The following is a 23,505-nucleotide window of genomic DNA, read 5'->3' on the forward strand; positions in this document are numbered from 1 at the left end:
GACACAGGTCTCACTCTCCTGTGACTGATCTAGAGTCAGACTCTACCACTCTGCTGTGTCTCCATTCTTCATCTTGAGTGGGAAGGTGTGGGAAGGGCCCGGAGGAGACTCACACACTCCCTTCTAAGAGAATGGCTGTGTAGCTTGCTTGTCACCTGCAATCAGTGGCTCTGGCCGTATGCTATCAGTGGCTTACTGTACAGCTTGAGACTGTCAGTAGGACTAAGGGGAGTCCAGGGGGCTTAATGGAACCTAGGCTCCAGTGACTTGGCTAGCCTAGCTATGGGAGGGACAGAAGCAAGAGACTGGGTCCACAGAGCTGTCCTTTCTATGATGCCAGAACTGTGCTCGGTGAACACCTCAACTAGAGTCTCAGAGATGAACACCCCCTCTGTGGGCAGGAGAGAGCCGCCGGGAGCCTCAGAAACCCTGTGGCCATCAGAGCCCATCACCTTGGCGCCAGAGACATCTGCCCGGCAGCTGGTCCTGAAGAAGATCCAGGAGTTGTCCATCTCAGTAAGAAGGGAGGGTAAGGAGGGAGGTTAAGTCCCACCCCTTCCATTACTGGTCATTACTGGTACCCAAGAAGGTTTGTTGTCTCAGACTGGGAGGCCGTCAGCCCCGGCTTTCCCAGGGCCTCTGCTGGGGGAGTGCTGCTGTTCCTGCAGCTTCTCTTCCCGACGCTCCGAGTTTTACCCTCAACCAAGCCATCATCTGGGGCTGAAGTCATCTCTCTCCAGCTTTGCTTTACAGATGGCTGCCTTCCTGCACCTCTGTTTCAAGACATAAAAAGACCAGAGTTCAAATCCTTTCTTTGCCAGACTTGATTGCTGTGCATTCCTTTAATCCCAGCACGCAGGAGGCAGAGGCAGGTGGATCTCTGTACGTTCAAGGTCAGCCTGGTCTACATAGCAAGTTCCAGGACAGCTAGGGCTACATAGAGAGATCCTGTCCAAAACAAACAAACAAACAAACAAACAAACAAACACCAAAGTGAATTGTCAAGAAAAGTTGGAGGAAGAGTAATGATTCCGTCATAAGGTGGAGAGGCTTCAGGGTCTAACACCCCCCATCTCCCTCTCTTGTTCTTGCCCAACAGGGCCGCCATGACGCCTTCATGGTGGCTGACTTAGATGTGCTGGCCAGCCGCCATCGGACCTTCCTCCAGGCCCTGCCCCGAGTCCAGCCCTTCTACGCAGTCAAGTGCAACAGCAGGCCCTGGCTGCTGCTTGTCTTGGCTGCCCTGGGCACCGGCTTTGACTGTGCCAGCCAGGTGAGCCTGTGTCAGCTTGCCAACCCTCTCTCCACCACCTGTCACTTTCTGAAGAAATACTGCCAGTGGTCAGGAGATCAGAAAGAGGGACCCTGGCCCCCAAGATGGTGCCTGGTGTGTTGCGACTTTGTTGTTGTTACTGGTTGTTTTCATTTGTTCTAAGACCGAGTCTAATGTAGTCCAGGTTGGAATTCACCAGGGAGCCTAGGATGACCTTGAACTTCTGGTCCTCCCAGACATAGTTTCTCAGTACTGATTGGACCCAGGGCTTTGTGAATGCTATGCAAAGCAAGCTACCAACTGAGCTATAGCCTGTCCCCTCAGATGCTCTTCAGTGAATAAATGAGTAGATTGCTAAGGTCAGCCTCGTACTTGGCTATATGACAAGACCAAACAAGATGAACTATGGAACTAAGGGTGAACTATCAGTCACCCTTCTGAGCCTCAGTTTATCCCTCTTTAAAATGGGACAACACTTAATGAAATCGAGGACATGACCACTCCTAGGTAGGGGTGAGGAGAAGGGTTTTACTGTAGATATGGAGGGAGAGGACAACCAGAGGCATCTGGAAGAATCCAGACTGAACATGGCCTGCAGAATAGACCAGGCCAGGAGAGGAGGGAAGGGAAGGAGGAGTAAGGGAGGAAGAGAAGAGAAAGAGAAGAGGTCAGAAGGACCAAGAGAGCACTTGGGAACCAGGAGAGTATGTGGCCAAATCACTGAGGTGTGTGGGAATCAGATGCTGTGGGGGGTAGAAGCAAAGCCCGGCACCTGGTTTGGAGAGGTTTAGGGAAGGCGGCAGGGTGAGAGGTTCTGGAGGAGCCTCAGGTACTGAGGGAGACTTGTCTGGGATTTCTTTGGGACCTGGTGCTCTCCCAGTGAAGGACCTGGTTCCACAAGGGGTTCATTGGAAGATATCCCCACTAATTCAGGCTAAAATCCAGTCCCCAAAGAGTCAGGAGAGATGAGAGCAATGGGTAGCCCCAACTCTGGCTTTTTCCCCATGTCAGGGGGAGCTGGAGCAGGTGCTGAGCTTGGGTGTGGCCCCCTCACGAATCATCTTCGCCAACCCCTGCAAGGCCGTCTCCCACATCCGGTACGCAGCCCGTTGTGGGGTGCAGATTCTGACCTTCGACAGTGAGGAGGAGCTGATTAAGCTGGCCCAGCACCACCCCGGGGCTAGGTGAGATGGCAGAGGTTCAACTGGAAACAGTGGGCCGAGGGACCCGACAGAGGGACCTGGGCCTCAGCAGCCAGGCAGAAGGTAGCCCCAAGAAAACCTCTGGGCAACAAGAATGTTGGACTGCAGGCACAAGGGTTCCGTCAGAAGGCCCAATGCCTTCTCTGCAACACATTAGTATCAAGAAGACCTGTCTCTGCATAGACGCTGGACAGAGCCCAGCATAAGATGGTCTGACATCCATGATATCATAGAAAAAGTACTTACACTAGACTCAGACCAAGGATTGCATTTCCAATTCATAAGTCACATGTTGTGTAATATCTCTGATTCGTTTGTTTGTTTGTTTGTTTTGGTTTTTTGAGACAGGGTTTCTCTGTGTAGCCCTGGCTATCCTGAAACTCACTCTGTAGACCAGGCTGACCTTGAACTCATAGAGATCCACCTGCCTCTGCTTCCTAAGTACTGGGATTAAAGGCATGAATCACTACTGCCCAGCCTACACCTCTGGTTCTTCAGAAAGTTAACCATGTGATTCTATCCTGCCTGCACTTGCCTGGCAGGGTTCTGTAAGCAGTATGTGCTTGATCCTTGCTCTCTGTGCTGAGTAGTTAGGAGGAACTAGGCAGGGACGGGTGGGAAGGTTGGAGGGTCTTGGGGTTCCTGTGCACCCCTGCCATCCTCGCTCCTCCTCCAGGTTGCTTCTCCGAATACAGACCCCGGGCAGTCGAAGCACCTTCCCGCTGCACACCAAGTTTGGAGCCCATCTGGAGGCATGTGGACACCTGCTCCAGGTTGCCAGAGAGCTGGGACTGGCTGTGGTGGGGGCCTCGTAAGTGAGCACTGGCCTTCCCTGTCTCCATTTCTGTTGCTGTCGCTAGGCTGCCAAGGACTCAGGGACACCTCTGCTTTGTGTGTTTTCTAAGCCTAGAGGATGTGAGGCCTTGGGGATAAAATTGAAGTCAGCATCAAAGAAACTTAACACCTCAGATACGTAACATTTTCAAACAGTATTTAAAAAAATCAAAACAAATGCAAAATCTCCATAATGAGAAAGATTGGAATTTTAAATGAAGTCAGGATTGGTGTAGCTGGTTTTCTGTTTTCCCCTGGGGTCTAATCACTGTTACAGATCCAGTCTGAAATTTTTACATTTCATTCCTCCTAGATACATGTATTCATTTTATTTATTTTTTTTCTGAGAGCTGGGTGTGGGGACACTCAGCTGAAATTCCAGCACCCAGGGAGGCAGAGGCAGGAGAGTAGTGAAGTCAAGGGCAGGCTGGACAACAAGAGATGGTCTCCAAAAGGGTCAGGGCTAGGGACATAGCTCAGTTGGTAAAGTGCTTGTCTGGTATGCACTGGATAAAACCAGCCAGGATACACATCCCAAAGTCCAGCACTCCAGAACACCAGAGGTGGCGGTCGAGGGTCAGAAGTTCAAAGTCATCTTTGGCTATATAACACGTTGGAGGCTAGCTTGTGGTATTATCTTTAAAAAATTGCATTAATTAATTATGTGTTTTCATGGCCCCTTACATTTTTTAAATTAATAATGTTTGAATTAAACTTTCTATTTTTTTTAATAAATGTTTGTGTTTGTGTCTGTGTGTCTGTGTGCATAAGCCACAGACAACTTTTAGGAATTAGTTTTCATCTCTCATCATGTGGGTTTTGGGAATTGAACTCAGGTAGTCAGGGTTGGCAGCAAGTACCTTTACACTCTGAGCCATCTGGCCAGTCAGGTTTTGCATCTCATGGGAAAGCCTCACACTCCTCATCCCATCTAACTGGTTACTCACCTTCTCTTCAGAGGGCAGTGGGTTGTGGGGTTCTAAGGACATGAGTTCTAGTTAAGAGAGCAGGAACCCCTTCAACAGAGGCATTGGGAGTGAGAGGCTGGGAGAAAATGTCACTCTGTCCTGAGCCCTGATGGGATGACTATGGCATGTGTGTCTCCCTGAGGACACATGGTGTGACCAAGGCCACATACCTCTGTGGGTGCCAATCTTGGCACTGGCAAGTCTTGAAGCCCCTGGGTGGGTGTTCCCCGGTACATCTCTCCTCACACTGACTTCAGTCTCCACCTGTGTGTCTTCCACATCGATGGCCTCTCTCAGCTTCCATGTGGGTTCTGACTGTCATACACCCCAGAGCTACAGGCAGGCCATTGCTGACTGCCACAGTGTATTTGAGATGGGCTGTAAAGCTGGCCACCACATGAGCCTCCTGAATCTTGGAGCAGGGTTCCCAGGAATTGAGGGCTCTGAAGCCAGATTTGAGGAGGTAAGAGGACCGCCCTAGGGCATGAAGAGCAGTCTGGGTGTAGCTGCTTGAAGTGCGGGGTCAAGTGTGTGTGCACACCTGTGTGTTTGTACATAGTGACCTGTGTAACTGGGAATCTGTTTGCGGGCTCTGGGGTTTGCCTTTGGTACAGGTCTTCACTGACTACATGCATGGCTGTGAGTGTCTGAGTGTGTGCCTGCTTCTTATTGCCTTTCTTTTTGTAGCCTCACATCTCTGATACAAAATCAGGAGCTACATCTAACAATGGCTTTCTCTTCCTCCTCTTCCTCTTCCCCTTCCTCTTCCTCTTCCTTTTCTTCCTCCTCTTCATCTTCTTCCTCCTCCTCTTCTTCCTTGTCCTCCTCCTCTTTCTCTTCCTCCTCTTCATCTTCCTTTTCTTCCTCCTCTTCATCTTCCCCCTTCCTCTTTTCTTCTTCCTCTTCCTTCTCCTCTTTCTCTTCCTCATCCTTTTCTTTTCCTCATCCTTCCCCTCCCTCTTTTTTTCTTCTTCCTCTTCATCCTGTCCTGTCTCCCTCCCATCCCCATCCCTCTTCTTCCCATCCCGCCCCTTCTTTTTCCTCTCCGGCCTGGCATGAGGAAGGTAGGGGTTATACCACTGAGCAATCTCTCCAGCATCTCTGTGTCCTCCTTCAGACACGTTAGCCACTGACCCTGGCTATGCCTGGTAGGAGCTCATGACCCCTTAGCTTCAGCAAACGTTCTGTCTCTGCTGACCATGCTCCAACTATCCATAATGTCACATTCCAAAGGGTGCCAGAGCCTGCGCACTTGCTGTGTGCTTTGGCCTCTCCCAGCTTCATTTCTACCTGTTTCTTCTCTCTGCATGGCTATGGTAGGTACACAGGGAAGGGAGGGTGGTCAGGTCCATTGCTTAGACTCAGGATAGACACAGTAGATATGGGATATGTCGCCACAGATGGCAAGAGTGGTCAATGCTGCCCTGGCCCAGTACTTCCCTGAGGCAACTGGTGTCGAGGTCATTGCGGAACCTGGTCGCTTCTATGCGGAGTCTGTGTGCACAGCTGCTGTGAGCATCATAGCCAAGAAGGCCTCCCTGGAGCCAGGTATGTAACCACTGTCTGGGTGTCCCCCGGACTCAGGGAGAGGTTGGACAGTGGGTTTGGGGTGTATCCTGGGTGCCTACTTATAGGAAGTGAGATCAGAGCTGGGCATGGGATTGGCCCTGTCTGTACATTGTTTACTATTGATCAGAGGAAAGGGAGATGAAGGGTAGAAACCAAGGTGTTCTTCTAGGTATTGTGTAAGTCTACCCTGCACTGAGGGAGCAATGGCAAGGTATAGCCTATGAGTCCCTAGACACCCAATGTCTAAACCCAGTCAACCCGGAGCAGATCCTAGAGTGCAGCAGGTGGCAGTTCCAGAGTATACAAGTTCCAACACTGGCTAGCTCATGGTTGACTCCTGAGGCATCCCCGAGGCTGACATCCTCTGGTGACAGTAGCTGTTGATAGTGTCAACACAGTGTCATCACAGTGTCTCCCTGGAGAGTTCTTTGGCTATTTTGTCTCTGAGTGTAGGAGGAAGGTAGGGCTGCCATGTTTCCAGAGAATGACACAGAAGTATTTTCATGGCAAAATCGAGAATATTCCCAGGCCTACATCCACTGAGTTAGCGCTCTTTGATCTTCCAGATGGAGTGACACTGGCATGCAAATATCTGTCAGTCACTCCCATCCCCTCCCCTATGCTTCTGGTGAAGTGTCTCATTGGAGGATACTGGGTATAGCACACCGGTCTTCAGTCATCCCACCACAGATAATGACAAGGATTTGGAAGATTGTTACACCCACAGAAGCAAGAGCTGTCAATATGCAGAAATCAATGACAGCTGAAATACATATTTTACCTCAGGCCTGCTCCCCAATCTTGTGAGACAGCTTTGGGTAACCCTCAGTGAACGCATGTAGACATGGAGACTCAGAGAGGGCAGTGGATCATCCAAGGAAATACAGCTCATTATCACTGCAGCTGGCCCAGGTCCTTCTGACCCCTGGGAAGGTACGCTTCACGCACCCCTGACATTCCGATGAACTCAACCCAGAATCGATCCAGGTATCACTGGGGCTGGGGTTAGAGAGAGAGGGAGGAGAAAGGAAACTATCAGAGCCTGTACTCAGAGTCAGCATCCAAGTGGCAGCCGACTATCTAGATGTTGAGAGAATCTGACTGAAATCCTGTATGCAGGTTTGGGAGGAGTGTGAAGGCAAGCTAAGATGACTGTGAAGAGCAGGCTGTTGGATGGCTGTGTCTGGGGCATTCATAACAAGACCATGTGGGCTGGAGGGAGAAAGCTGCCACATGCTTATCTGAGTCACATCAACAGAGGCAGAGTGTTCAGAGGGAGAGGGTCATCCGCAGCTGGTGGTTGCTGTCATGGTTGCCTACGGTTTCTCAGCACACCCAGGATTTGCCCTAAGGATTTGCTCTAATTAGCTATGGCAAGACATACTCACACAGAGACATGCCTCGGATAAAATCTGACAGTTTCCCAGAGACAGCAGTCCCTGCATGCACCATCCACACAAAGTGGACGGGGAAGGAAAAGAAGGCCAGCGTCTTCACTGGAATGTTTGCTTGTGGAAATTGGTCTCATGTAGTCTAGACTGACCTGGGCCTTGCCACGTGAGGGAGGGGGTCTCTGCAGGTGTAGGCAAGGCAGCGAAGGGAGAGGTGGAAATGAAAACTCGGTTACAATGGACGTTGACAACCTGGATCAGACTTCAGGGAGTCTAATCCTAGGTTTACTGGCATATTTAAACACAACCACATTTGGAAAAAGGTTTCCAGGCAACAATCATTCCAATTCCAGGTGCACAATAAAGCTTAAGGTGTGACCACGTAGAAATTCCTTTACAAAGTGTGTGTGACCATGGGGGTGGGTTCTATAGCTTTAAGACCTAGGGGCTGGTGTAGTCTCTGTCTGAGATAGCATGGAGGTCAGCAGGCCATAAAGTACGTGTGACATCTCCCCTAAGGGTGGGCTCTATTGACTGAGAGCTAAAGATAAAGTTCTAGGAAGGGAGATTCTGGAATAGACATTCTGGGGGCCTTGGGTGAGGTCTGCCTCTACAGATAGCAAGAGGTCACTAGGTCAAGGAACAATGTCCTCTCACAGCTTTTGGGATGGAAGGCGTGGTTTTTTGTTTTTTGTTTTTTTTTTTTTTTGTTTTGTTTTTTAAATTTCCATCATCGAGGAGACACATTTCAGTGAGTGGTTAACATTCCTGGTTTCTCTAGTGGTCTGTGAGCACAAGGACCATTGTGCTCACCACAACCCTGCAGCTAAGATGACCTTAAACTTCTGATCCTCCTGCCTCTTCTTCCCTAGTTCTGAGTTTATAGGTGCACTACCATAACTGGATAAATCTATGACTGGATTTATATGGTACTGGAGCAACATTGTGGTTTACAAGGGGGGGAATGGCTAGGTCGGGCATGTGAAACAGGCTTCGTTCTGGCTGGCTTGGGTGATTTCAGCAGTCTCAAAAGTCTAAGGATGGCTGTGGTCTCTGATCCTCGGGTGACAAACACCAGGAAAGTGGCTGGAACAGGGATAGCTCAGGAAATGCGTCAGCAGGGCTGGAAAGGTGGCTCAGCAGTTTAGAGCACTTGCTGCTTTTGCGGAGGACCTGTGTTCAGTTCTTAGTACTCATGTGGTGCCTCACAACCATCTGTAACTTCAGTTCCACCGCCCTCTTCTGGCCTCTGTGGGCACTGCATGAATGTGGTGTACAGACACACATGCAAGCAGAACATTCATTCAAAATAAATACATAAATCTAAAAAATGTTTTAAAGGAGGCAGTTTGCTGCTTGGGCTCTGGTCTGGTGGCTGTACTTGAAGGAGGCCATCTGTGCGAACAATTACTGACTCTAGGAATTAGCTAGCCTGGGAAGGTTAGAACAAAGAAACAGGAACACAAAATAAAACAGGGTGTGGTGGCACATGCCTGCAATCGCAGGACTCAGGAGGCTGCGGCAAGATCGCAAACTTCAGTGCCATCCTGGGCTACAATGATAAGAGTATCTCTCAAAAGTCAAGATCTGCAGATATCGGTCAGTGGCAGAACACCTGCCTAGCAAAAGCAAGGTCCTGCCTTCAATCTCCACTGACACCATGTAAATTAGAGAAGGAAGGAGGGAGGGAGGGAGGGAGGGAGGGAGGGAGGGAGGGAGGGAAGGAGGAAGGGAGGGAGGAAGGAAAGAAGGAAGAAAATACAAGAGCATTCCTGAAAGGAAGGAAATGGACACACCAGCATGTCCTGAAGTGAAACATCAAATAAACACCAGTGTTCTTGTCCTGACACACACAGTAGGTGCTTGCTCCTGTCCTACCTCACACAGTAGGTGCTCAGGAACCAAGTCCAAGAATTTAAACCTGTATCCAGGGATAATCCTAGCCTATTGCCTACTCCCGTGGACTTCTGGCAAGACTCAGTTTCTCCAACTGTAATGCAGGGGTCATGGTATCCAATAAATGCACTCCTCACATGAGGAGCTTAAAACAGATCACCCATACCAGTTACTGCTGTTCAGCATTCCTATGTGGGGAGCAGAGGGCACTGGAGACTGTACATGCCCAAGTTACGGCAGGAGGAGGGTGGGAAAGACCTTAAGACAAAGCAGGAGTTCCGCAGCACTGAGCAGCAGGCCTGGACCCCTCTCAAGGGAGAAGGGACTCGCTAGGGATGCCTGGCCAAGCACAGTTCATTCTGTTTCCAGGAGGCCACAGGAAGCTGGCATACTACCTCAATGAGGGCCATTATGGCGCCTTCCGAGTCTTCCTCAGGGACCCTGTCCCCAGGATACCCATAGTGGTGAAGGTAAGGGGGCCTTCTGTGTTCGGTGACCAGCCTCTGTCTCAAGAGTCAGGGTCTCAGGTCACCCACGCTCTGAAGGTTGTCAAGCTAGGCATGGGTGTAACTAACTGCATGTACACACCTGTATGTGTTTCCTAGGGCACATCTGCTGATTCGTGCCTGTGCCGGCACACCTGTCTGTGAAGGTTGCATGGGTCTGATCAGCTCTGGGTGCTTCTGGGTGCATCTCTGCATGTGCTGCGGCTGTGTGTGTTTCTAGAACTCTCCAATGTTGGAGATGCAGGCGACTTGGGGGGTAGTGGGTTCTCAAGCCCCCTTCACATCAGAGCCACCTGTGAAGCTGCCTGGCCATACTCTCATACACAGAAATAGATGTAAATCTTCAGGCTGAACCCAGCATCGGCTCATCATTAAAACTCCCCAGGTGACTCCAATGTGCAGTGGCTTCTGAGACCTGGTCTTTGGGTCCCCAGTACGTATGTGTGATGCGCTTGTGGGCTGCAAGCTCCAGGACAACGGGCCTTTGTGTATGTCCTAAACACTGGCACAGAACAGCCACTCTGTCATTTTTCCCAGTAGTTGAATAGTATTGTCCTTGCTGGCGTATGCCCACATGTCCCCCAGCGCCATGTCTAACATCCTAGCAATGAGGCAAGACCCTTCCTTCTCTGGCCCCACCTCCTCCCTGCAGGAGTTTCCCTCGGAGCCCCGCCTCTTCCTTCTGACCCCACCTCTTTCTCCCTGCAGGAGTTCCCCACAGAGCCCCGCCTCTTCCCCTGCACTCTTTATGGCCCTACCTGCGATGCCTTTGACCGGCTCTTTTCAACAGAGGTTCAGTTGCCAGAGCTGGATGTGGGCGACTGGCTAATTTTCCCGGACGTGGGTGCCTACAGTAGCTGCATGAGTTCCACCTTTAACGGCTTCCCGATCACAACTGTCTATGATGCCATGAGCCCCCAACTCAGGTGTCCAGGGGGAAGGGTATGGAGGGCAGCCATGGGGGCGCTTTCTCCCGACTCTGGGCCTGGCAATGTGAACTGGTAGCTGAGCTTGGGAGGCCTGAGCCTAGGGAACATGCTCTTCACCTTGACCCTAGCAGGGCCTAGTGGGTTTCACCTCACTCTGCCATGGGTTTCTTTATTGTTGACTGGATCTTGCCTCTCCTCAGGTATGTCAGAGGTTCCAGGGCAGCTGTACCAGCTGAGGTGTGGATGCTTTGGTGGGAGTAGAATCAAGCAGCCTATGGACCCATCTAGACCTTGGTGCTATATCCCAAAGTCTACAGTCTTGTGGTTTGTGATAGCTCACCAGTTCTCAGGATTGTCCCTCAGATGAGCCCCTGCCCTGGGGACCCTCTACGCCCAAATCAGGACTCACCACAAGAGGAGGTAGGTGGGGGGGGGAGCCCTATGAACCCCTTGAACTGTAGCAACTTTTTCGCAGGAGCCTACTGGAGGCAGTACCTTAGGCCAGGACATGGCCAGAAGGGAGAGGAGTCAGACACCTGGTATGATATGCCCGCTGGGGAAAGCTTACAATGAGAGGTCTATGGGGTTGGTCCTTGGGGGGAAGTGAGGCCTGGCCTCTTCTGCACTGATGAGGCCCTTTTATATATCGAAAATGGTTGTCTTTCTTAAGTAAGCTTGAAGTACCAGATGACTGTCTTGGGTGGCTGACTTGGCATCCCTTCTGGCTCTCAATCTCCCTAGACAATAGGATCCCGATGGGGAATGGGGGAAACAAGGAAGGTCAGACTTGTGTGACACATGAGCTAGGCACCTTAATCACAAAAGAGACTGTGTCCCCTGGGGAAGGACACAAAGGGTACCTAGGAGTGCTTCAGGATGAAGTGGGGGTGGGGGCCGGGGGAGTGACTGGGCCAAGCCACTACCTCCTGTGTGCTTTCTAAACTTCACCTGATGAGGTTTTCTGGGATCCACAGTCTCTGCCAAGGCTTTCAAAACCTGCCAAGTTGTGTCATATGACAGCTCCACCTTCTGAGGGACTCTTCCAGTATCCTTGAGCTGAAGAGAGTCCCCCACCACCAGACACCCAGTGGAAGCTCTGGGCTGCAGACCCCTCCATGAATGTGGGAAAGGTTCAGCCTTCAGGACAGTGTGGTGCTCATTTGGTCTCTCTACAGCTTGCAATTTAGGAGTGGAAACACTAATCTCTGTCTATCAAAGGAGTTTCAAAGTACAGATATGATTGGGCTTTGGGGAAAATAAAAAAAACTGTATTTAGCTGCAATAGCTTGTGTGTTCTGCTTGTTTTGTGGGTGTAGTTATCTAGGACTATGAATATTTATCTATATCCATCCATCCATCCATCCATCCATCATCCATCCATCCATCCATCATTCATCCATCCATCATCCATCCATCCATCATCCATCCATCCATCATCCATCCATCCATCATCCATCCATCATCCCTCCCTTCATTCATTCATCATCCATCCATCATCCATCCATCATTGATCCATCCATCCATCATCCCTCCCTTCATTCATTCATCATTCATCCATCATTGATCCATCATTGATCCATCCATCATCCCTCCCTTTATTCATTCATTTTCCATCCATCATCCATCCATCCATCATCCCTTCCTTCATCCATCCATCATTCATCTTGTCATCCATCATCCATCCGTCTGTCCACCATCCCTCCCTTTGTCCATCCATTCATCCCTTCATTCATCCATCATCCACCCACCACTCATCTATCATTTATTCTTCTCTCATCCATTCATCCATCTTCCTACTGTGCATCCATCACCCACCATCCATCCATTCATCATCAGCCATCCATCCACTTATGATTCACCCACCTGTTCATCCATTCATCCACCTAGAAATCCACTATCCATCCATCCATCCATCCATCCATCCATCCATCCATCCCTCGGTGCTGCTCTAGACCCGAAAGGCCCATGTTCAATAAAAGAGGGAAAGCTTTACTTTACAGGCAAGAAAAGACAGAAATCATCAATCCCACATGGGGACATATGAGCCTAAGTCCTGCAAAGAAAATGAAAGAGGAAGAGGAGAAAGTGAGCAGCGGTAGCAGGACAGGGGCAGATGACTGCCCAGCTCCTAGAGGAAGTGTGGGGTGCACCCAAGAGCACCCTACATGGCAAGCAGCAAGTCCAAAGGTCAGGATGATGAACTTCAAGGAAAAGCCAGAAGAACCATGTTAATGAACCAGGTGGGAACAGGAGGTTAAGATGAGGCACGAGCAGGGTCCAGGCTAGCCCAACGAGGATCTTGCTAAGTTGGGGTTCTTATGTTAATTCTGAGCAGATGAAGGCAGAGTGCAAGAGTGAACGCAGAGGCAGTAAGGAGGCTTCTGTCAGCCCTGTTAGAGAAGGGATGGAGAGAGATGGCTCAGCATTGGCTGCTCTTCCAGAGGTCCTGAGTTCAAGTCTCAGCAACCACATGGTGGCTCACAACCATCTGTAATGGGATCTGATGCCCTCTTCTGATGTGCATGAAAACAGAGCACTCATATACCAAAAATATGTAAGTAAATCTTAAAAAGAAGAAGGGATGGGTGTTGGGCCGGTGGGCTATGCCACCAGGCAGAAGAACTAGTCAGGTTGAGCAGGTTCAAACCCTGGGGAATCTCAGAATTGAGACAGGCAGGTGTGGGGCCAGCTCCCTGCCAAGCTGGACACCTCACTGAGAGGACTACTGACAATCAGTCGTGTCGGGACAACACCCGAAGTCCTACCCCTGCAAATAGAGTATTCCTAGCATCTCAGACTGAGCCAATGGAAAGCAGTTACCCGGTTCCCACCCTCCTCCCAAAATGTTTGTAAGGTCCCTATCCACATGGAATAAAGTGCAGGAGTTATTTCACCAAGAACCATCTGGGAGTGGCCGTTTTATTGAGATGTAACAGTCTGGGTAAGAGTTTTCTGTCCTGAAGTATATTCATCACCGGATCTTGGATCCACCCAGTAGGCTGGGCTCAGTACCGGGACTACAACTGCTGTGGATCCCAGCTGCCTGGAGCTGCTCCTCGGCTTTCACTGTCCAAGGTAGCTTCTTCCTGCGGCTGGCTTGCCTAGCAGCTCCTGCTGTGGTTCCCGGCTGCATGGTGCTGATCGCCACCCGCCACCACCCACGGCTGCCGCTGGCACTGGCGCTGCTATGGTAGCAATAGCGGGAGAGACCCCAGCCACCTGCCCTGCACGGGCTTCCCTTTGGAGAGCTGTAACACTATGACTGTTCACACCAGACCAGAACCCCCTCGGAACTTTTCGTTCAGGCTGGACCAGAGATCCTTGGAATTTATCCCTTCTGGTTCCATGGAGAACAATGCCTGGAGACCCCATCACAGACTGTGATCTGCCTCCCCTGAGCAATGTAACACCCCGCCCCCGCCCCCCCCCCTCCCATGGCGAGGCAGACTAGCAGACTAGACTTGGAAATAAGGGGAAGTAAAATCGGACCTCAAGGTTTAGGGCCAGGGCTGCCCTTTCATGGCTAGGGAGGGGAAGGGGGTTACGTGGGTGGAAATTAAGACTCTGCTCCAACAAGTGTAATAAGATGCATAGGCCACCAAGTGGGCCCTACAAGAACCAGTCTCTAAGGAGAGGCCAAGATGAGAGAGCAAGAGGGGTCAGTATTGGGTGGGATCAAGGGCATCAAACGGCTTCTAAGCCTTCTCATCCATAACGGATTTTGCTCTTGATATTCGGACCACGATTTCTCACCCTAAAATGAACCCTCCTTCTTCCCTTGGTCCCTTCTCCCTGTAGCCTTCCCTTCTGTTTCAGCAATAGCACGTCTCCCTGAGAGACTGCCTGTAACAGTAGACAAAGAGAAGGATGCTCAGCTGTGTCCAAGGCTGCTGAGGTAAGAGGTGAGATGAGACCAGGAAACGGCGAACTCCGAAGCCATTGATGGGCTTCGGGGGTCCTAGAAGTATGAGGGATCCCAGCACAGGCAGTCTCTCAGGGAGACGTGCTATAGCAGAAACAGAAGGGAAAGCTGCAGAGAGAAGGGACCAAGGGAAGAAGGAGGGTTCATTTTAGGGTGAGAAATCGTGGTCTGAATTTCAAGAGCAAAATCCGTTATGGATGAGAAGGCTGAGAAGCCATGCAGGAAGGGGGTGTGCCCTCAGGTCAAGCAGGGCAGGGTGGAGGGCGAGTTGTGCAACCGAGCCTGTGTAGAGCGCTGGAGAGAGCAGGCTGAGGGAATCTGGGGTGAGGAAAAGGAGCATTTTCCTCAGATTCGCTTCCCAGTGATTCAAGTACCAAGGCCATCACGAAGAGAAAGGGGGCAGGAGGAGCTTCGTGTTCCCAGAAGGGAACAGGCGCACAGCCAGAACAAGGCTAGGAGAGGATGCGCCAGCGAACTGCTGCGGGTTGTGCAAGGACAGCTGAAGGCTTGCAGAAGGCAGCGGGCTGGCGGTTTGCCCTCACCCGCGTCCTGCCGTGGGCACAGGTACAGAGTAGGTGGAGGTTACTGGAGCTACAAGGACTGGGAGATGGCTGAAGGTGGTCTGGGATCTCTGCAGATCCAGGCTCTACCTACGGCCCCAGAAGTCCTCTGGACTTTTTCCTACCCACATGTAGAAGCAGCTTTCTCTGGGTCCCCTAACCAGTGCCAGGGATTAACGTCTACCGTCCTCGGTTGGCTCCATTCCTCAGCGAGGCCTGGGCACAGCAAGCATGGGTCTTAGATCAACTCAGGTAGTAGGGACACTGCTTAGTCTATGCTTCAGCCATGGTGCCTTTCTGCCACCTACTGGCCGTGGTCTGCATCGCGCCCGAGTTGAGCGCCAATAGGGTTTCTGAGCTCCAATTAACAAAGGCCAACTGAAAAAGGCTTGACGGGTTCTTTTTCTTTTTTTTTCTTTTTTTTTTTTCCTTCACCCGCCCCGACCCCTTTAAACCTTCATTTATTTTGTATGTGTGTGGGTGTGTCTACAGGGGACACGCTCTTGCCAAGGCGATCACGTGGCAACCAACGGATAACTTGCAAGAGTTTGTTCCCTCCTCTTCCATCATGTGGGTCGTGGGGATTGAACTCCTGACAATTGGTGGCAAGACATGCTGATCCATTGCAGCACCCCCTCCTTTTTCCTCTTTTTCTTTTGCAACCCCACCCTGCAAGTTCTGAGGTGCTAATAGTCTAGAGAGACGACTTTAAGTAGTCATTTGTCCTTGCCTATTTAATCCATTCGTTCATAACTCGTACAGAGCACTTACTCTGTGCCACATTGCCGTGGGCGCCAGGGTTAGTCAGGAAGGGAACAAGAGAGATCACAGCTCTTTAGCAAGGACATCCCGCGTGGGAGTGGAGGGAGACAGGAAGTGGACAAGGAGATAAATTATCATTCTAGAATGATAGAACGTGCTGGGTGACTAAGGGAATTCAGGGAGTGCCCGAGAAGGTGACGTGGAGATGGGACCAGAGGATGCAGCAGACAGCTCATAGACCGGAGAGGAGGCTGGCCCAGAATCACTGACCAAAGAGGCTAACAGGTCTGGGCTGATCTAAGAGGTCAAAGAGAAGGCCTGGAACTCATGAGCCTCCTGCCTCAGCCTCCTGAGTGCTGGGATTACCAGCATGTTCATGACATCCACACAGCAATATGAGCATTCTTAAAAAAAAAAAAAAAAAAAAAAAAAAAAAAAAAAAAAAAAAAAAAAAAAAAGGCAAACGTCTGAAATTTGTATATAACCCCTTCTCCCCAAAAGTTAGATATTATTGTTATCGTCAAACATCTTAGTTGCTTAAAGCTGATCTTCATTCAGACCCACTGCATGATCTCTGGGAGGTGAGACCAGGACTCTGCCTGTTTAATAAGTAGTCCAGAAGGTTCTCCTTAAAACAAAACCCAAGGACTGGAGAGGTGGCTCAGCAGTTAAGACCATAGGCTGCTCTTACAGAGGACTTGAATTCAGATCCCAGAACCCACATCAAGTGATTTACAAGTCTCCCTATAACTTCTACTCCAGGGACATCCTATTCGGACGTCTACTGGCACCCTTATGCAGGTGGTGTACACACACACACACACACACACACTCATACACATAAATAAAAATCAATCTTTAAAAAGTAAAAAACTCAAATCTTTACAATGAAATTTAAAAATTTTAAACATTATTTTGTATTTATTTATTTGTTTTGTTAGAGGTGAGGGAGTAGGGGCGGGGGAGTAAGGGATGGGCACCTACTGTGGCATGCCTGTGGAGATTAGAGGACAGACTGAGGGAGTTAGGGAGTTGGTTCGCTCCTTCTATCTGTGGGTCCAGGGAATCAAATTCAAGTCAGGTTTTGCAGCAAGTGCCTTTATCCACTAAGCCATCTTCCTGGACCCCAGACCCTTTTAATGCTTATACACACCACAAACACAGGAAACCACACTGGTTAAAAGCCACCATAGAAGCCAGGAGGTGGTGACATATACCTTTAATTCCAGTGCTCCGGAGGCAGAGGCCCGCAGAGCTCTGAGTTTGAGTTCAAAGCCAGCCTGGTCTACAGAGTGAGTTCCAGGACAGCCAGGGCTACATGGAGCACACCCTCTTCCAGAGGATCTGAGCTTGGTTCCCAGTGCTCACAGCTCACAACTGTGTGTAATTCCAGCTCCAAGGGATCCGATGCCTTTTATCCAGAGATACCTGAAAATACAGACACAGACATACAAGCACATGCACACACGTGCTTAAGACAAAATCTTTTTAAAAGAACCCAAATTTTAAAGATAAATAAATAAATAAATATCAATGTAAAAACAAAGCTCTTGGTAGTGGCTTATGTCTGAAGCCAAAGCCTGGTCACCGCCGTTTGCCGAAGAGGCGCTCTCTGTATTCCTCCCAGGGTCTCACACCTGTGCCCAAAGAGAAAACATCACCCCAGCTTCCCTTTTGCCTGTGTCTCCTATGTTTGGTCTTGAGTTTGTACAATTTCGGTGTTAGCTACTTTTCTTGCTGTGACAAAGCAAAAGCAATGCGAGGGAGGAAGGGTTTATTCTGGCTCTGAGTTCGAGGCCATCACCGCAGGAAGGGCGGGGCGACAGGAGCTTAAGGTAGCTGGTCACAGGAACTGAAGGAAGCAGAGAGACAGACTGTGACTGTGCAGCTCTCTCTCTCTCTCTCTCTCTCTCTCTCTCTCTCTCTCTCTCTCTCTCTCTCTCTCTCTCTCTCTCTCTCTCTTCAGCCTAGAACCCCAGCCAAGGCAATGGTGCACCCTATATATAGGGTGAGTCTTCCTACCTCATTTAACCGATCTAGAAACTCTCATGAGGACACGCCCAGAAGCTTGTCTCCTAGGAGATTTCCGACGCCGCTCTGTTGAAACCCTCTAAATATCACGATTCTACTTCGCCTGTGTCTTGTGGGTTCTTTTGGGGTGTAATTTATATTTTAATTTTTACGATGAAAAACACAATCAGTTTTAGGACATCTTCAACCTGCTATCCTACTGCCATCCATCCAGCTGCAACAAAACAACACTTTTAGCCAGAGTCACCAGATCCCAACTGTCCTGGTTAATAACCCTTACTGCCAACTTGCCAGATCGCTTTGTCTGTGGGGAACAATCCTGATTGCTGATTGATGTGGGAGGGTCCAGACCACTGTTGGTAATGCCACCCGTGATCAGGCCAGACATGAGCGTGAGCCAGAGGGAGCAAAGCCAGCAAGCAGTGTTCCCCTGTAGTAATCTGCCTCTATTCCTGCCTCCAGTTTCCTGCCTTTGAGGTCTTGCCCTGACTCAGTGGTTACCTGGCGGTGTAACCTGAAATAAACACTGTCCTCCGCAAGTGGCTTTGGCTTGCGCACTGCGCATTGCTCTCGGAGTGTTTGATCCCAGTAACAGGAAGCAAATACGAACACAACTTAAAGAGCCCCCAGGAGGAGGCAGAGTATCAGGTCCCTCATTGTCCCCGAGCAGTCAGAGCTGTGTTTGCTTTGATGGTTCCTTGAATCCTGTTTAGCCTCTCTATCTTTTTTCCTCTTGTAAGTCATTTGTTAGTGAAAGCAGGCCATTTGTCAGGGTTTCCCACCATGGCTGCCAAGTGCAGCCCCACCGCGCAGGGCTTGTGTCCCCCATTGACTTCCCTGTTCACTGGTGCATAGTTATTACAGGCTTAATCCCATTTATGTTTGATTTTTTTCCTCCTTTTTGACAAGCCTAAGCAATGAATGCGTGTTCAGCACCAGGAAACGCTTTGCATTGTGTTTTCTCTCTGTGTGTCTCTCTCCCTCTGGTTCCCCTCTCTGTCCTCTCTCACTGTGCATTTCTTACTGCAGACCTGAAATTGGACCAGCGATCTTGCTAAGTATCCAGAGATGGCGCTGCTAGTTAATACGGCAGATAAATGCCTACTTCCCGAGACTGTTTAACAGTTTGCACCTACATTATCATCAGTCCTGTACAAAAGTCCTAATTGCTCTAAAGTTAAAAGTGCTATTTTTCTTTTCTAGCTATTAGTGCTATGAAATACTAATTCGCTGTGTTTTTTTTTTAAATAATGTTTGTTGCATTATTTAGATAAACAGATTTTGGGGGTGGAGGGGAAGGTCCTACTATGTAGCCTAGGCTGCTTCAAACCTACAGTCCTACTGCCTAGGGCCCCTGAGTGCTAGGATTTGGGGATTTGAAATGACTTGTCAAACAATGGTGCCAGTTCTTCCTCATGTCGATTGGCTGTCTGTGCCTCTTTCACAAAATGTCTGACTTGTGTCAGTGACCTAGGGTGCCCCCATGAAGATGGCTTAAGAGAAAGCCAAGTGTTGTCTCATTGCCCCGTGATAGGAACCAGGGAGTTGGGACAGTACTGTGGATGGCAAGGGCCAATCATTGCAGGCATAAACCAGGCAAAAGGTCAGAGATGACATCACACACAGGTCTGGTGTCAGCTAGGAGGGCCACACAGCTGGCCTTGTGGTCCCCATGTATATTAGTTTGTGTTCTCCAGTGGTACAGAACCAATAGGATGAGCATACATTGTGGGAGATTTAATAGACTGGCTGCACAGCACAGGATGGGCAGTCCAACAGTGGCTGTCTGCACACCTGAGAGACGGAGAACCGGCCGATGCTCAGCCCAGGAGGATGGACTCCTCAGAGCTTCCAGGATCCCTGGAGAGCCGCTGGACTTCAGTCCATGTGGGAAGGGTGAAGAACCTGGGTTCGGCTGTCAGCTCGGGGATCGAACTCAGGTTGTCACGCTTAGCAGCAAGCACTTTTACCCTCTGAGCCTTCTCTCTGGCCCGAGATTTTAAATGTGTAGCATGCACTGTATCTACTACTGTTTCTTTCTGCTTCTGCACTACTAACTCAGTTTTATAATATTTTGTTAAAGATTTCTGTCAGTGTGTGCATGAAGGATGTGGGCCTGTGGTTTTAAAATAACGATTTTATTTGGTTTTAGTGTTAGATTATGCTGACCTCATAAACTATGTTGGGAAATGGTCCTTCTTCCCTGTATTCTAAGTTTGTATGAGATTGGTGTCGTTTTTACCTTCAATGTTGGGATACCAGTAACACCTTTCAAGCTTCAGTGACCTTGGTTGATAAAACGCTGGCTTGGGTATTCTCTTCTCTCTGCGTTCGTTTTGCTGTGTTCTCTTCTCAAAGGATTTATTTAAGTTGTTTGATCATGTGACAGAAGTTCATCATAGTTCCTTATTGTTGAGCGTGTGGGGTTGGTAACAATGCTTTCTCCTGCGTTCTGATACTGGCAACGTTTCTCTGTTTCTGTTTCTCTCGCCCTCCCTTCCTTCTTCCCTCTCTCCTTCCCTCTCCCAGGTTCTTACTACATAGATCTGCCTGTCTTGGGACGCTCTCTGTAGATCAGGTTGGCCTCTAACTCTGCCTCTGCCTTCCAACTGCTGGGATTAAAAGTGTGTGCCACCATGCCCAGCCTCTTTATTTTTCTCTGTGTTTTTAGAATGTGTGTGTGTGTGTGTGAGAGAGAGAGAGAGAGAGAGAGAGAGAGAGAGAGAGAGAGAGAGAGAGAGAGAGCTACATGTGTAGGGATACCCAAGGAGGCCAAGAGAGTGCCTGATGTGGGTATTGGGAACTAAATTGTGGTCCTCCACAGATACAGCCAGTGCTCCTAACCACCGAGCCATCTCTCCAGCCACCTGATGGTTTTCTCTCTTTATTATTGTTAGTTTATCCAAATTATGAATTACATTTTTTAAAAAATTTAAAAATTCTTATTGCATAATTAATTAACTTACTTGTTTATTTATTTATTTATTTTCTTTAAGACAGGGTGTCACTCTTTAACTCAGGCTGGCCTGAAGTTTATGGCAATCCTCCTGCCTCAGCTTTCCAAGTGCTCAGTTTACAGGTATGAGCCAACCTGTCCAACTTTTTCCTTTAAAAGGTATTTCCCCTTTTCATTTACCTCTGTGTTTTACTCCTTGTTTTAGCTTTTTTATTGTGTTCTTAACCTTTGAGACAGTCTCCTGTAGCCCAGGCTGGCCTTGAACTTTCTGTGTACCTAAGGGTGATCTTGAACTCCTGACCCTCCATTGCCAGTGCAATGGAGATTTTCAAGCTTCACTCTTATTTTCATTCTTCCTCCTCCTCCTCCATCTTTGTTTTTAAAGATTTATTTATTTATTTTGTGTATAAGAGTACATGGTAGCTGTCTTCAGACACACCAGAAGAGGGCATCGGATCCCATTACAGATGGTTGTGAGCCACCATGTGGTTCCGGGGAATTGAACTCAGGACCTCTGGAAGAGCAGTCAGTGCTCTTAACCACTGCACCATCTCTCCAGCCCCCTTCCTCCTTCTTCTTAATATCACCAAAGCCTGCATCAGTCTATGAGCCTGCGTTAGTTACACCACTCATTCTCACGTATTCTGTCTTAATTAGGATTTTTCTCCTGATTCTGCCATGCATTATTTAACAGCCCATTGTTTAATTTACAAGTATTTAGTGCACCATCATTGTTTTCTAGTTAACTGACTTGCGCTCAGAAGCACCCACTGTGTATGAATGGTTTCTAGCCTTTGAATTTTTTAACCTTCTCCACGGCTCCAGAGTACAGTCTGTGTTCATAAATCATCCATAGGACGTTGAAAATCTGCATCTGGGCTCTGTCAGCTGAGTCAAGGTAGCTAACCCCTTTGTTCCAAATCTCTGAGTCTCTGGAGATAACCTTTTTATTTCCTAGACACTTTTAAGATTTCCTCTTGGTCTGTAGTATTTCGCATTTTTGCTGTGGTGTGTCTAGGTGCATTTTTCTTAATTAACAGACCTCTTACAGAGCGGTTTAAAAGGAGAAAGTGCAGAATTTTCGATTGGCCCACTGCAGACAGCTTTTCTCCCCATTAGCAATTCCGATGGGTGTGGTACATTTATAACAATTAAATAAAATACTTGGCTGGGGATTTGTCTGGCTCTTTGAATCAGTAAATCGGTGTCTGGTGGGTGCTGGGGACTTTCAGCCATTGACTTCTCCCCTTCTCCATCTGCACTTCAGTTAAATCAATGGTGCATGTTTCTCATGGTCTCTCTGTCTTGTACCCTTTGTTTGTATTGTTTTAGGCTTTGTTGTTGTTGTTTGAGGCAAGGTCAGAGAGAGAGAGAGAGAGAGAGAGAGAGAGAGAGAGAGAGAGAGAGACAGACAAACAGGCAGACAGAGGCAGAGACAGAGAGACAAGACAAAGAGACACAGAGACAGAGACAGACAGGAAGAGGGGGAGGGGGAGGGGGAAGGGAAGAGGGAGAGGGAGAGGGAGAGGGAGAGGGAGAGGGAGAGGGAGAGGGAGAGGGAGAGGGAGAGGGAGAGGGAGAGGGAGAGGGAGAGGGAGAGGGAGAGGGAGAGGGAGAGGGAGAGGGAGAGGGAGAGGGAGAGGGAGAGGGAAGAGAGGGAGAGGGAAGAGAGGGAGAGGGAAGAGAGGGAGAGGGAAGAGAGGGAGAGGGAAGAGAGGGAGAGGGAAGAGAGGGAGAGGGAGAGGGAGGAGAGGGAGAGGGAGGGCACATGTAGAGGTCAAAGTACAATTTGTGGGAGACTGCTCTCTTCTTCCACTATGTGTGTTGTGTGTGTTCTGGGCACCATACTCGGGCCATCAGGATGACAGCTGGTGCCTTTACCCAGTGAGTCTCTCACTTAAATTTTAGTCCTCTGTCCCCATGCTCATTCCAGACTTTTCTCTCTCTTTTCAGCCAGGCCCCATCTACTTTTTTTTTCTTGGTTTCTCATTACTGTATCATTCATTTCTAGAAGTTTACTTTGGTCTCTTCAAACTAATGGTCTCAGCCTGATGGTGGTGGCACTCAGGAGGCAGAGATAAGCAGATCTCTGAATTCGAGGCCAGCCTGGTCTACAGAGTGAGTTCCAGGACAGCCAGGGCTACACAGAGAAACCCTGTCTCAGAAACTAACAAAGAAACAGACAAACAACAAAACCCTGGTAGTCACTTCTGGATATTTTTATTCTTCATGAAGATGTTCACTGCACCTTTCCCAGTGAGTTTGAAAACTTATTTTGGTGACTAACAAGGATCTGAGGTGTTTCCCCCAGAAGGTTCAGTTTGCATCTTCCAGGAAATAGAGGCAAAAATGGTGGACATCACTTCAGTCCACATTCAGCATCGCGATCACAGACTGACCACCCCTGAGGTATAGTCTAGATACAGTCTAGTCTGATATAGTCTACAAGTCAAGTCCATTGGTGCGGCTCACTGTGACACGGTGGCCAGCTCACTGGGGCTCAGTGTGACATGGCTGGCTCACTGTGGTTCACTGTGACACAGTGGCCCTTTTGTGTGCCATGCATTTGCTGTTTTATCTTCCACTGTGCTCCTTCAGCCTCATTGGCTTTATTTTCACTAGTTTACTCGTTTTGTGTCACGCTGCACACTTGGAGGTCAGGGGCAAACCTGTGAGAGAAGTTCTCTCCTTCCACCTTTGAGACAG

At 49.2% G+C, this 23,505-nt stretch overlaps 1 protein-coding gene across 1 annotated transcript; it reads left to right on the forward strand.

Annotated features, from left to right (window-relative positions):
* The first annotated feature begins 378 nt into the window (after window positions 1-378).
* On the forward strand, window positions 379-11,068 carry LOC117709509 (antizyme inhibitor 2-like). Its single transcript, XM_034503928.2, has 9 exons — window positions 379-516; window positions 1,100-1,273; window positions 2,285-2,457; window positions 3,152-3,286; window positions 4,575-4,740; window positions 5,678-5,825; window positions 9,503-9,603; window positions 10,348-10,565; window positions 11,044-11,068. The coding sequence occupies exons 1-9, from the start codon at window positions 379-381 to the stop codon at window positions 11,066-11,068; spliced, it is 1,278 nt and encodes a 425-aa protein (XP_034359819.1).
* The last annotated feature ends 12,437 nt before the right edge of the window (window positions 11,069-23,505 follow it).

This window comes from Arvicanthis niloticus, chromosome 5 (genome assembly GCF_011762505.2).
Source record: "Arvicanthis niloticus isolate mArvNil1 chromosome 5, mArvNil1.pat.X, whole genome shotgun sequence".
Taxonomy (NCBI): domain Eukaryota; kingdom Metazoa; phylum Chordata; class Mammalia; order Rodentia; family Muridae; genus Arvicanthis; species Arvicanthis niloticus.

Bases quoted from the DNA above. Each gene is read 5' to 3' on its own strand.
- LOC117709509 (XM_034503928.2), top strand. From the start codon at position 379: ATGAACACCCCCTCTGTGGGCAGGAGAGAGCCGCCGGGAGCCTCAGAA. The intron at 517-1,099 runs GTAAGAAGGGAG...CTTGCCCAACAG, and splicing joins TCCAGGAGTTGTCCATCTCA to GGCCGCCATGACGCCTTCAT. The intron at 1,274-2,284 runs GTGAGCCTGTGT...TCCCCATGTCAG, and splicing joins GCTTTGACTGTGCCAGCCAG to GGGGAGCTGGAGCAGGTGCT.